Source organism: Syngnathoides biaculeatus, chromosome 11 (assembly GCF_019802595.1).
Source record: "Syngnathoides biaculeatus isolate LvHL_M chromosome 11, ASM1980259v1, whole genome shotgun sequence".
Taxonomy (NCBI): Eukaryota; Metazoa; Chordata; class Actinopteri; order Syngnathiformes; family Syngnathidae; genus Syngnathoides; species Syngnathoides biaculeatus.
In genome coordinates this window covers 19725709-19740105 of record NC_084650.1, presented here as the reverse complement: position 1 = coordinate 19740105, position 14397 = coordinate 19725709, and the positions used below count along the sequence as shown (strand labels likewise).

At 42.1% G+C, this 14397-nt stretch overlaps 1 protein-coding gene across 1 annotated transcript; it reads right to left on the bottom strand.

Annotated features, from left to right (window-relative positions):
* Positions 1 to 1283: 1283 nt before the first annotated feature.
* Positions 1284 to 12989, bottom strand: pabir2 (PABIR family member 2). The gene is made up of 10 exons (XM_061835280.1): positions 11866 to 12989; positions 11680 to 11758; positions 11542 to 11595; positions 11238 to 11281; positions 9019 to 9073; positions 7058 to 7159; positions 5589 to 5674; positions 5137 to 5201; positions 4283 to 4379; positions 1284 to 2765 (listed from the first exon to the last, which is right to left on the bottom strand). The coding sequence occupies exons 1-10, from the start codon at positions 11988 to 11990 to the stop codon at positions 2624 to 2626; spliced, it is 849 nt and encodes a 282-aa protein (XP_061691264.1). The 5' UTR covers positions 11991 to 12989; the 3' UTR covers positions 1284 to 2623.
* Between the last annotated feature and the right edge of the window lie 1408 nt (positions 12990 to 14397).

The following is a 14397-nucleotide window of genomic DNA, read 5'->3' as shown; positions in this document are numbered from 1 at the left end:
CACTCCATGTATTATCCTGAATCAGATGCACCTGCGTCAGGTCGTCAGTTGCATAAAGACACCTGTCCGCCTAATAAAATCAGTAAGACTCAAACTGGTAACATGGCCAAGAACAAAGAGCTGTCCAAAGACACCAGAGACAAAATTGGCCAACTCCACACGACTGGAAAGAGCTACGGAGAAATTGCCAAGCAGCTTGGTGAAAAAAAGGTCCACTGTTGGAGCAATCATTAGCAAACGGAAGAAGCTAAACGTGACGGTCAATCTAGGAGTGGACCTCCTTGCAAGTTATCACCTCGTGGGGTCTCAATGATCCTTGGAAAGGTGAGGAGTCAGCTCAGGACTACACAACAGGACTTGGTCAATGACGTGAAAAGAGCTGGGACCACCGTTTCCAAGGTGACTGTTGGTAATACACTAAGACGTTATGGTTTGAAATCATGCCTGGCACGGAAGGTTCCCCTGTTTAAACCAGCAAATGTCAAGGCTCGTCTTTAGTTTGCCAATGATACAGAGGAGTCATGGGAGAAGGTTTTGTGGTCAGATGAGACCAAAATGGAAGTTTTTGGTCAGAATTTCACTAACCTTGTTTGTAGGAAGACGAATGATGAGTTCCATCCCAAGAACACCGTCCCTCCTGTGAAGCATGGGGGTGGTAGTATCATGCTTTCGGGATGTTTTTCTGCACATGGGACAGGACGACTGCCCTGTATTAAGGAGGATGACCGCGGCCATGTATTGTGAGATTTTGGGAAACAACCTCTTTCCCTCAGTCAGAGAATTGAAGATGGGTCGAAACATATGAAGGTCCTGGTGTAGCCAGTCTCCTGACCTAAACCCAATGGAAAATCTTTGGAGGGAGCTGAAACTCCGTGTTTCTCAATGACAGCCCAGAAACCTGTCAGATCTAGAGAAGATCTGTGTGGAGGAGTGTGCCAAAATCCCTCCTGCAGTGTGTGCAAACCTGGTGAACAACTACAGGAAACGTTTGATCTCTGTAATTGCAAAAAAGGCTACTGTACCAAATACTAACATTAGTTTTCCCAGGTGTTCAAATACTTATTTGCAGCTGTATCACACAATGAGTCATTAAAAAAAATCATGCATTGTGATTTCTGGATTTTTCTTTTTAGATGATCTCTCTCACAGTGGACATGCACCTACGGTGAAAATTTCAGACCCTTTCATGATTTCTAAGTGGGAGAACTTGCAATATACTAGGGTGTTTAAATACTTGTTTTCTTCACTGTATGACATGTTCTACACGAGCCAGGACACAAACACTGCACACATGAAGAAATAATTTATTTTGTCTTTGATATGAACACACACACGAAAAAAAAAGGCAAAAACCGGTTTTGACATTGAACATCACTACTAGACTTACGCCCGCTCACGAGACATGTCATGCATTGACATCTGGGCAAGCGATCCCGATAAAATCAAAAGACATTCAATCGTAGAACTGCAAAACAAAGCTTTCTTCATTGTAAAAAGGGCACAACTCCTTTTAAAACATCACATCCTGGTTTGCACAGAACGGGACACAGGGAAGGACGTGATCACAAATCGCGGTGCAAAAGCCAACAGTACAGGCTTAACCTCGACATATTGTTACATTTGTCTGATAACTGGGGGTCAAGTTAAACTCCCCCCACCCCACCCCCGCTTAAGTCTTTTAACACAGGCTGAAAACAAAGACAGGTGGGTACCCTGTGCAACGTGAACCACAGCAAGAACAGCAGCAACCTCTCATCCAAAAAAAAAAAAAAAAAAACTAAGCATCTGTGCCAAACTTTCGCTTTTACTGGAGATAGATCGCCATCCTATTTTATATATATATATATATATATATATATATATATATATATATAGTTTTTCTTTACCATAAATATTTCTTTCCCCAGAAGAAAAAGCAAAACTGTACAACGACGGAGAGGCCTTTAGTGTTAAACACTACAAAGACCACCATGTGTCTGCAATTAACTGCAAGGTTTTTCACTGCTCCCGGTAATCTGACGTGGCGGACGACAGGCCACTTTAAAAAAATAAAAATAAAAAAAGACCACAGTTTTACAGCTTGGAAGCAAGGGAACAATTATCTCTACAGTATAACAGTAAAGTTTCCTTATACAGTATTTCTTTTAGCAGATGCGCGACGTCGTTAGCTGCATCAAGCCAACTTCAAACTATACAAACTATTCGTAAGATTTAACACGTACAGAATAGCAAAAAACAAACAAACAAAAAAAAAAAAAAAATAAGTTAAATACTTTCTTTGTACATACAAAGCCCTGTTGGACAAAATCGAGACCGGCACAAGACGGGGAACTACAAATCCAAATGGGTGTCAGTCCAGTGCTTCATATCTCATCTCTATTGAGGGGAACCCGAAGGGCGCGCGCACAATTTTTGAACTAACGGCAGTAAAGCCGAGCACCATCCATCCAAAGACTAGCAGCCTGTGCTCCGCAACCTTCGCCTTTCACACCACTAGATTTGCCTCAACATTACAAAGCGCACGTTCCTCTCGGCGTTTTTGAGGTGGAGGGTCGGTGGGGGGGTGGGGCGGGGTGTGAAGAAAAAAAAGTGTTTCCTCCCAGAGAAGTTTCTTATTGCCGTCTCACTTTGGGGACATATCCTGGAGGGAAGCGAAGGGAGAGTTGCTGGACGACGACGGGGACCCTCCCTCCATTTTGCCCAGGGAGTCGCTGGAGGAGCAGACGCTGCTGAGGCTGCCGTCCAGCAATCCATCTGGAGAGTGGCTGAGTTACAAAAAACAAAACACAGTTAAATGCCGTAATTTCCGGCCTGTAAGCCGCGACTTTTTTCCACACGCTTTCAACCCTGCGGTTTATGCAGTGATGCAGCTAATTTGTGCACTTTTTCCTAATGGCCGCAAGGAGGCACTTGAGCGGAAAATGTAAGAGAGAGACCGGTGAAATATATGTCGAGGAAGTGACTTTAACTGGTCCGGCCCTGTTAGCGCTGCGCTAGCCTGTTAATGCTGTGTTTCAATTATTTTTACCAGTATTTTTTTTTTTAAAATACGGGTCCTGTTAGCGCAACGCTAGCGTTAGCATTAGGTCAGCGACACTAGCATTAGCTGCTGCGGCGTTAGCGTTAGACTCTGTGTACCGTCTTTCTTTGTAAATATATTGTGTTTCAATGTGAACGCTTGTGGCTTTTACACAGCTGCGGCGTATGCATGTACCAAATGGCCTTTCCTTTACAAATGTTCTGGGTGAGGCTGTAGGCCGGGAATTACAGTACGCTAAATGTGCTCGCAATTTTAAGTGCAATACCACTGCGAACGCAGTGAAACCCAGTTTATCCTGGACTTTGAAAAAGCATTTGACTCTTTTCACATTGTGGCACCTTGCCACCACAAAGGTTTTATGTGATCAATAAAATAGCACATAATTGTGACGTAAAACAATGAGTTCAAAAAAGAAATTAGGAAAATATAAATCTGAAAGGTGTGGTGTGCCTTTGTACTTATCCCTTGTGTTTTTATTTTGTGTACAGTCACCCTGTTTGTTGTACTTTTGTATGATCGTAACAATTTTAGGGACTTGTTCACCATCCAATTCTTCTTTTCCTTTCGGCTTGTCCCGTTAGGGGTCGCCACAGCGTGTCATCTTTTGCCATCTTAGCCTATCTCCTGCATCTTCCTCTCTAACCCCAACTGCCCTCATGTCTTCCCTCACCACATCCATAAACTTTCTCTTTGGTCTTCCTCTTGCTCTTTTGCCTGGGAGCTCCATCCTCAGCACCCTTCTACCAATCTACTCACTCACTTTCCTCTGGACATGTCCAAACCAATTAAGTCTGCTCTCTCGAATCTCATCTCCAAAACATCCAACTTTGGCTGTCCCTCTAATGAGCTCGTTTTTAATCGTATCCAAACCTGTTCACTCCGAGTGAGAACCTCAACATCTTCATTTCTGACACCTCCAGTTCTGCTTCCTGTTGTTTCTTCAGTGCCACCGTCTCTAATCCATACATCATGGACCACACTCACCATTGCTCTGGATTGTTGACCCAAAGTATTTGAAGTCGTGCACCCTCGCTATCTCTTCTCCCTGGAGCTTCACTCTTCCACCGCCACCCCTCTCATTCACACACGTTCTGTATTACTTCAGCTAATCTTCATTCCTCTCCTTTTCAGTGCATGCCTCCATCTTTCTGTCACTTGATTTTTTTTTTTTTTTAGGTCATTACCCAAATATGAACGCATAAAGACGATGCGTTCAAGCGGCGCCACTTAGGTAAGTCTTACCAGGAGCCGAGATCCAACAGGTTGGAGACGTCAGAGGACAGCATAGTGGTGGTGCCTTGAAAAAACCTTTTAGGCTGACTTTCTGTCTCCATCTCACCTGCACAGTTAGAAGACAACAAAAAAAAATTAACAGCCAGCATGATGCTGATTTGCATTGAAAAGTCTGAACCGTAATTTCCTGCCTAAAAACTGCAACTTTTTTTCCACACGCTTTCAAGCCTCCGATTTATGCGGTGATGCGGCTAAATCTGTGCATTTTTTTCCTAACGGCCGGAAGGGGGCACTCGAGCGGAAAAGATAAGAGTGAGACTGGTGGAATATATGTGCCGAGGAAGTGACTTTTACCAGTCCGGCCCTGTTAGCCCTGCGCTAGCGTGTTACTGCCGTGTCTCAGTGACTTTTACCGGTATTTTTTTTTAAACCGGCCCTGTTAGTGCGGCGCTAGCACTAGCATTAGCGTGGCGGCACTAGCGTTGACCTCTCTGTGTACCGTCTTTTTTTTGTAAATATCTCGTGTTTAAATATGGGCTTCAATGTGAATACTTGCGGCTTTCACACAGCTGCGGCGTATGTATGTACCAAATGGTATTTCCTTTACAAATGTACTTGGTGAGGCTTCTAAGCAGGTGCGCTCTGTAGCCCGGGAATTACGGGAAGTTCACATGTGGAAACAAACTCATTTAAATTGTTGTGCAGCCCGTGGAGGGAGCCAACTAGTTGAGCTTGAATTGCTTGCATCTTCCGCTTGTTGCTGCCAGGTCGCGTTTCAAGACATAACCTTGTTGATGTGCTTCCTATGTGATAAATGAGAGCTATTGGAAGCCTACGAAAATAATAAACATTGAATCTCTTACCTTTGCGTTTTATTGGGCCAAGAATGCTGGGTCTTATGCAGTTGATCGGGCTCTGGCTCCGTCTGCTGAGGGTACCAACGTGGATTTTACAACTCAATTCCTAAAAGTCTAACTAGACACTTCGGGTCTTCTTCATTCCAGTAATGATTAAATAATTTCAAAGCAAATCAATTAAATGCGCCATTGTAGCCAACGAAATGATATGCCAACAGAAGGCGGGCGTGGAGTCTACGAAGAGTACAAAAGCGGCAGTAAATTAGACACTTTATGCCAATTACAGTACAGAAGACATCAAAAGCGAGGCCGCCATTTATTCAGAACTTGGAAATTTCCCCCTAAATGTGACAAAACACCCACTAAAGTTAATTATGGTCAGATTGAAGCCAGCAAACAGACTGCGTGAGGCCAAACAGAAATGGATTGAGTTGAAAACTGAAACGTCGAGGACTTACCCAAAGCGCCTCGTTGGACTGGGAATCGGACTGGGATTGAGACCGTTGCTGCTCACAAGGATTTGAAGAGAAGGAGAGAAGCACTGCTGCTCATGAACGGAAACAAATTGACACAGAAGAGATGAGACAACACATATTATGGTCAGGCTGCTGCAGATCCCTTCATTTCGACACTACAGTTCAAATGGACACATTTGATTTTTTTTTTTTTTTTTTTGCTCTCGACAGGCAAAATTCTAGTATACTACGTGGCAGCACAAATGAGAAACAAATGCACGGAATCGGACCTCTTCAAATGTGAATTAAGAAGTCTGATATGTATCAGATACCTCACAAGGCAAGTACAGCGCATATATCTAAAAAATGAAAGCTTGACATGCAATACTTGTATTATTGTTAAATAATAGTTTATCAAGATTGTCACTTGTGGAGTTACGCAAGTGCAATTCGAGAATCGGTGCATGCAGATTCTTTTTCATGTGTTCCGTCAGCCACATCGGACATGCGTCATTTGAATTGTTCTTGGCGATATCAAAAATATGAAAACATGGCTCATGGGGAAAACCGCTTGGGGGAAAAAGCAGCCAAAGAGCCGAGAAGGCGGATCGTGTTAAGAAGGACACAGAGAGCAGAGCTACAGCTCGATCTCTCAGGAACAGATCAAAGTCACCCTGAATAATCCAAAGTAAAAAAAAAAAAAAAATTCAATTGAATAATGGCCATATCCTTCCTTCAAGCCTGACATTCTGCGCGACTACACCATACAATCTATTGTGCGTCCTATCATCTTGAATCCTGCCTTGATCCGCCCTTCCAGTAAGTAGGATCAGGATAATCCTGATCTTTTCCATCAAATCTATCCTAATCTCCACCTACAAATTTTACAAATACCCAAGAAAAAGATTTGGACATTTGTGGGTTTTTTTTTTAACCTCTGTAAAGTAAATTCACCCATGTAGTGATTTAAAACGGAAAATGCTCTCATTGAGTTTGACTGACAAAATTGCTTCTTCCACACAGTCACAGCCCATCCATCCATCCATCCATCCATCCATTTTCTTCACCGCTTATCCTCAGGAGATTCCGAGGGAATGCCGGAGCCTATCCCAGCTGTCAATGGGCAGGAGGCGGTGTACACCCTGAACCGGTCGCCAGCCAATCCCAGGGAACATGGAGACAAAAAGCTGCACTCACAATCACACTGGGGGGCCAGATATTGAAAAGATTTTTGGATCTACAGCAAACCAAAGAGCGATATGGCTTTACATAGCAATGACCCAGTGTTGGTAGTCAAAATTAGTTCCCACCGCCTACCACGCACCTTTCTATTTTCTAGATCTGATTTGAGTTGATTGAGGAACAAGATTACTTGAGCGATGTTTAACCACACCTTTTATCTACTTTGTGGAGGCACAATCAAATTATATGTGCACGTAACCAGGGTAAAAAAAAAAAAACTCAAGACGTACCTTTTTCCCTATCCCTCTGGTTGGGGACGGTGCCGGAGACACAGGCACAAAGTCAATTCGCTTAGGAGAAGATGACGCCGACTTTTCCAAATCATTGTCACTCTAACCCCAAAAAAAAAATAAAAAATGATCAAATTGGTCATCAGAGACATGATGGGTTTTAAGCCATGTTGGAGTATTATACTACCAAATCAGTCTGACCTTGAAAGACTGATGGCCCTGTTAACTCCCACATACACAAACTGTATTTTTTTGTAATCTAGCATGTTGGTTCACGCTTACTCCATAAAAAGAGCAGCGATGACCAGAGGACCAAACATGCCATGAGGAAGTATTGCACAAAGGTGACATTGACATGAAACAAGTTCCTCAGATGTAAAAAAAAAAAATAATTATTTGCCCGCTTCCTGATTTCTTAATTTTTTTGCATGTTTGTCACACTTAAATATTTACCATCAAAAATTTAAATTTTGGTCAAATTCAACACGTAAACACAAAATGCAGTTTTAAATGAAGGTTTTTAATGTTAATTGAGAAAAATCCCAAACTATGAGGCCCTATATGTAAAAAGGTGAATGGCCAGTGTTAAAACCTAACAAGGGTTTATCATACCAGAGCTCAATTTTTCTACCCACACCTGTTCTCAATCAAGAAATACCTTAAATAGGACCTGTCTGACAAAGTGAAGCAGACCAAAAGATCCTCAAAAGCGAGACAGCGTGCCAAGATCTAAAGAAATACAGGAACATATAAAGAAAGTACAGTAATTGAGATCTATTAGTGAGGAAAAGGTTATAAAACAATTTTTAAAAGCTTCGGGACTCCAACGAACCACAGTGAGAGCCATTCTCCACAAATGATAAAATTATAAATTAGAGGCGAACAATGCCTGGAGTGACCAGCTGACCAAAATTATTCCAGGAACGCAGTGACGACTCATCCAAGAGGTCAAAAAAAAAAAAAAAGGCTCCACAACAACATCCAAAGAACCGCAAGCCTCACGAGCCTTAGATAAGCTCAGTGTTCCTTACTCCACCGTAAAAAAGAGACAGGGCAAAAAATGACCTGGGTGGCAGAGTTCTAAGAGAGAAACGAGTACCGACCAAAAAAAAAAACAAAAACAAAAAAAAAACTTCTCATTTTTGCCAAAAAATATATCTTTATTATGCCAAAGAGCTTTAAGAAAATCACCTATGATGAGACAACAGTATTGGAAGGTGTGGCTCCAATTACATCCGGAGTAAAAGTAATAGCACATTTTAGAAAAGGAACATCCAACCAGCACTAAAATATAGTGGTAGTATAACGGTTAGTTTGCTGCTTCAAGACATGGAAGACTTGCTGTGACGAATGGAATCATGAGCTCTGCTGTCTACAAAAAAAAATAAAAAAATCCTCTGAGAATGCCTGGCCATCTGTTCAGTACCTCAAGATGAAAAACTTTGGTTCTGCGGCAGTACAAAGATTAAAAAACACACGAGCAACTCCACCTCTTTAATGCCTGAAGAAAAACAAAATAAGGACTTTGGAGTGGTCCTGACCTGAATCCTATTGAGTTGGTTTTGCATTACCTTAAAAAGGCAGATCACACTCAAAATCCCACTACTGTCACTGAATTACGGCAATTCCAAAAAGATGAGGGGGCCAAAATTCCTCCACAGTGCTGGAAAACTCTCAATACAAGTGCTTGCAAACACATGATCGCAGTTGTTGCTGCTAAGGATGGCCTAGCCAGTTTTTAGGTTTAGGTGCAATCACTTTTTCCACAAAGGGCCACGTAGGTTTGGATAGTTTTCCCCCTCCCTTAATACACACCATTGAAAAACTGCATTTTAAGTTTGCCTTGACTAATAAATTTGTTTGATGACAGGAAATATTTAAATGAGAGAAACATGCAAAGAAATAAATCAGGAAAGGGCCAAACACATTTTCACACCGCTGTATGTGATGGTTTTCCTTACCAGACTGAGACTTTCCTCCCAGGACTGGCTTATTTGCATAGCAGCTTGAACTTCCCTGTGGACAAAAGTAGCGAACAAGAGCTTCATTTTAACCCTTTGCGAAACAATTTCACTAAGTGACACAGATGAGCTCTGTCCGCCACAGTATGGTTCAGAATGGTAAAACCCGAACTAGCTTGTGTGGTTGTGGGAGTTATTTTGTCAGCTTTACAATGGCGTGACTTCAGCACAACACGTTTGTGAACGTGTCAGTAAATCCAGTGAGGAGAGGGGGGGGGGGGGAGGGAATCACAGCAATATGTGATTTATAAACTACTCTGAACACTTCCAGTTTTATATTTTTTTTTTAAAAAAAATCTACTTTTCCAGTCATCAATCTTTTGTGAAGTCGTGATCAACAAAGAGCTGAGCTCTACCATACAGTAGCAATTAATACGTGCTCCTGTAAACAGTATCCAAAGACAGGGTTTGAAAGCATCACGGGTCCTTCCTACACCAACTCAGGCTAGTAAGGCCCTGACGAAGCCCCGTCACATGAGCTGCTGAAACCCGCTTGGGAGAGATGCAAAAGGTTTTCTATGACAACCAGAACAGTCCAAGCTGTGAGGGATTTTTATTTCTCCTTGATCTGCTCACAAAACGGCCGGCAATGATAAATATTAAACCACCTCGGTATTTATGATGGGCAGCATTGTTCCCAACTGGGTAGCACATCTCCCTCCCAGTTCTGGGGACTAATTTGGCTTCCCCTCTGTGGAGTTTGCATGTTTTTCCCATCCCTGTGATTTATTCTCACTCCCAGTACTGCGGTTCCCTCCCACATTCCGATAACATGCATGGTAGGTTAATTGAAGCCATTAAATTGTCTGTAAATGTGAATGAGAGTGTGAATCGTTTATCTGTGTCCTGCAATTGGCTGGGGACCAGTTCAGGGTAGATCCCTTTTAAAAATGTATGCAAAACTTTACAGTCAATCATGCCCGCAGATATAAACTTGCGGGTGTGATTAGTGATGGAACTTCAAGACCTTAAAATACCTTACTGAGTTGTTATACCAGAGTATGTAGTTGTTACCTAATACCATAATCAGAATTTATTGACACTGCACAGACATGTTTTAAAGAGGTGAATTGATATTCAATTTCAAAACCACATATTCACATAAATCATTTCATTTCATGATGTATTATTATAATCTCACGTAATTTACGGCGCTATCTATTGTCAATCCATTGATGAAAGCTAGCAGTAGATCTATATCTTCCTATCCAAGCACGTAGAGAGGAAAAGTCTTCAAATTCAAAATAATGCAGTTCCACGGGGTGGGGGCCATGGGTGCAGGCGCACATCGCCGCGACTGCCGTGAATAAGAGGCCAACTTGCTAGAATGGGCCTTTATGTGCATGCCATCGACGTATTGGCCACACCTGAATCAAGCAACAAGGTGGATAGTCTAACGTCTATTTTTTTTTTTTGGGGGGGGGGGTGCACACCGTCAAACGATCAACCAAAACTGCCTCACGATCGACGTATTGAGCACCCCTGGTGTGAGTGAATTTCCTTTGACATGGCTCAGTATGCTGATTACTTTCGACGTAAACGCGCTCGCAGCACGTGAAGCAATTCGGAACATGCGTATTTGGCATTACTTCCAAACACGCTCAGTACGGTTAACTTGCATTTCCTGTTCCCAGGTGAATACTGTTTAGGATCAGGCTTGTTTTGTTACCAACGTTTATGCAATAAAACACGTAAATCTCAAGACTACACAAAATAAGCGACGTCTTTCAATTTCCATTTTTTCTACTCGTAACAAATTTTACGCGTGATTTTTCGTGCTCGACTGTGCAGATTTGCAAGTGTAATGGTGCGCGAGCATGATCGCGCCCGTCAAATGTGTGCTTAAAAACATTTGTGCATTCCTGACCAGATCGATATAAATAATATGGATAGCTGTTTAGAAAAATCTAAGCTTGGCGCCACTGGATCCAATCTCAAATTGGCTGAAATTACTTACATTACATTTTGATTGGTCCTTGTCAAGTTCTCCCACTAAAATTAGCTCTGATTGAAATACATTTTGATGTAAAGATTGTCTCATCTTCATTAGAAAAAAAAAAAAAAACGACTACGATGAAAAATTGGCGTCAAAATTAAGTTTCCCGCTTTAAGTTTCTTTGTAGAGAAAACCCAACCAGCGCTTCTATTTATTATCTTACCGCTCATGTGCAGTTTCTCTGTTCATCACATCAACCCCCTCTTCCTGTGACAGCACACAACAGTGTTAATTCTTATTACCATCATCACATCACCACAATTACACAATCCCGGACTTCAAAAGTCTCTGTCGGAGTCTGATACTACCAATCGATCATGTCTTAAAGACCGGAGGCCCTGTTAACTCCACGATGTTACTCTTGCATGTTTGTAAGGCACCATCAATCCCTACATCTTGAGAGGGAAATGGTTTGTCTCCCATGCTCATGTCATCACGTGACTGGTCCCGGTCGTTCTCATTCTTACTTGTTTGATCTGATGAAGCCTGGTGCTTGGAACTCGGATGGGCGACGAAGGGATCTACAATGGAGGATAACAAAGGATAACATTCACCTGCGAATAATTAAAAAAAACAGCAATCTACATTGAAGTTATGTTTCGTACCATATTGGGCCTGTTGACAACTGTAGTGCTATTTCTGCGGCTTCGCAATACCCCTCTCTGGAACACTTGGGAGTTATCACTGCAATGACAAACCTGCTGTCTTAGCCCCTCAGGATGTCACCGTTGTCAACATAGACTCAAATCTATATAAGAAACACGTTCAGTGAAGGAATTAACAAAAAGAACCTTAGGCCATTAATCATGGGTGCACTGTTGGATCTTCTCAGCTGCCCCTCTGCCTGAACTAAGGAAGGTGAGCTGTCCAGGTCAAGCTCCATCTTTTCTTGGGAAAGGACTCCTGAATTGTGCATTGTGCCAAGTAAATTCTGCAGGTTTTTTTTACAATCCAAAAGGTAATGTCGAAGCTGTTACATGTTTGCTTTCGGAACGTGTCAACTTCACACGTTTGAGGTAAAAACATGAATCAAGTAGGCAGGCTCGACAAAAAAAAAAAAAAATGCTTAAAACAGGACGCTGCGCAATCAACGAGGCCCGTCTTCTGAACAACTCTGGAGTAGAGGAAACTTAATGTTGTCAAAAGAAATACCCCTGTCACCACAGGTCCTTCCAACACAGTCAACGTCTGATCCGCCTCAACGTTATTCGCAACGTTATGTGGACTCACCAACTTTCCAGATGGACAGTTAGCACGCAATGGCTAAACCCAGCACAAAGCCCACCAACTCGAGCAGATAGTTGCAAGAGCGTGACGAGTGACGAACGACAGTTGTCAATGGATGCTAGCGCGTTCGATAAAGTAGCTCGGGGAGGCTACAACTACAGACCGATAACCGCGTACGCGGTCCAATGTTCAAGTCAAATGCAGCTTTCATTGAAGTGGTCGCGGAAAAAAAAAGAGCGGTTATTCTTCTCCTAACACGGAACTGCTGTTAGCATGTTGGGATTAGCTTGTTGCTCGCCAACATTAGCCGATTCAACGCCCGCCAGTAACTCTTCGCAGCCGATCCAAATGGGCTAAGCAAACTAGCTACGTTAGCATTAACGCCAGTAGCCGTAATGCCGCGAGCAGGGAACCGGTTCACTCATTATCTAATCGCGCGCATCCGCGTTGATTTCGACAAACGTCCCGCAGGTGCAAGCTACGCAATGTTTCCATTAAATATATAGCGTAAATATACGTTATTCCCTTTCTGCAGCGCGTTGCCAATAAGCCATTGGATCCTCATCGTTTTATTTCGCTGCAGCTAGTTGTTAGCAAAATAAGTCAAACTTCACGCCCCTTAAAAGATTTCTCGCGGGCAGGCCAACCTCCACTTGAAAGGGAGACGTCAGGCCGGCCTCTCATTTCGATGCTTGTTTATATTCTGCTTTACGGTAAATTAAGTCCCCTGCAGCCCGAGAAGCGTTCTGAGGAATCCCACGCGGGTTCCTGGCAGGACTCGCCCCGCTGCGACCCGATTGGCTCACACGTCGCGGCCTCGATGGTTCATTGGCCACCAAAACTGAAGTCGCCACCCGCCATCTTGATACTCCCAAAACAACCATGCCGACCTGTGCAGCGAAAGCCAGTTTCGTGGCTGTGAGGAAACGTTCCACAGATAAGTTAGAAAGATTTACTTTGACATTGTTAAAGTTTGTTTGTAAAGGTTTTTTTTTTTCAATATTCTGATGAGTTTAAGTCACTTGAACAAAGTTTTGTTTACGGTTGATCACTCTCTGCTTCACCATTACAGGCCGACGGTTTTTCGCAAAAAATGTAAATATTTTCCCAAACTTTGTCAGTGGATAAGGAAGAAAACATATTTTCAGTGAAATTTTTGATGAATTTCATAATGCAGAACTCTTCAAATTTAATTTTCAAATGGGAGGAAACAAGTTTCATTTTTTTGTCTGAAATAGGACGTCGCAGAGACAACAAATGAACAATGTGTTTAGCATGTTTTTTCCCCATTTGTGAGTCCTTATTTCCAAAAATATATTTAACAGATTGACTTAAAATATTGTTTTAATGACAAAAAATTGTTTCGTTTTTTTTGCTATGTTATGATGGTAGTGCTCCGCAGCGTATTTTTGGAAAAGTTAACATGTCACAGAAATCGGGCCCTAGGTAATTGCACTTAGCCTTTTTTGGCTGACCAAATCGAATTAAAAATCCTTCATGTTACCAGAACTTAAAAAATGTCAAACTCACATGACCAGTTTTAATTCTACATGCCAAATTTGGAGAAAAACCATAATCCAACCTGTAAACCCTGTCCTCCACACGTTTTGAGAGTACCAAGATGGCGGCTAATTGGCTTCAACCAATCGAAATACCACTCAATGTGTATACGCTATCCAGTCTTTTTTTTTTTTTTTTAGATCAGTGATTTGTACCACATAAAAACCAAAGAATGCATTACCCCCCCCCCCAAAAAAAAAAAAAACATTTAAGAGTCCAAGCCTTATGTGACTATAAACTGAACAAAAAAATTGAAGTAATCAAGTACATGGCTTGAAAAACTGGTGTGGAAGTAGCATCCAAGTACAATATATCAGTGTGTCACCTGAAGGCAACAAACACTCGTTCAACATCCCTTACATTCCTATAAACGTTTGGGTGGCTAATACATAATCAAACAGTACAATTCACAAGTCTGGGTGCATATATTTATTAACCAGCACAGCAAAACAAGTTATAATGTGGCATCACTGGTTGAAAGCTTGCATGCAGTAAAAAAAAAAAAAAAAAAAACGGGTAAAGGTGAACACATTGGT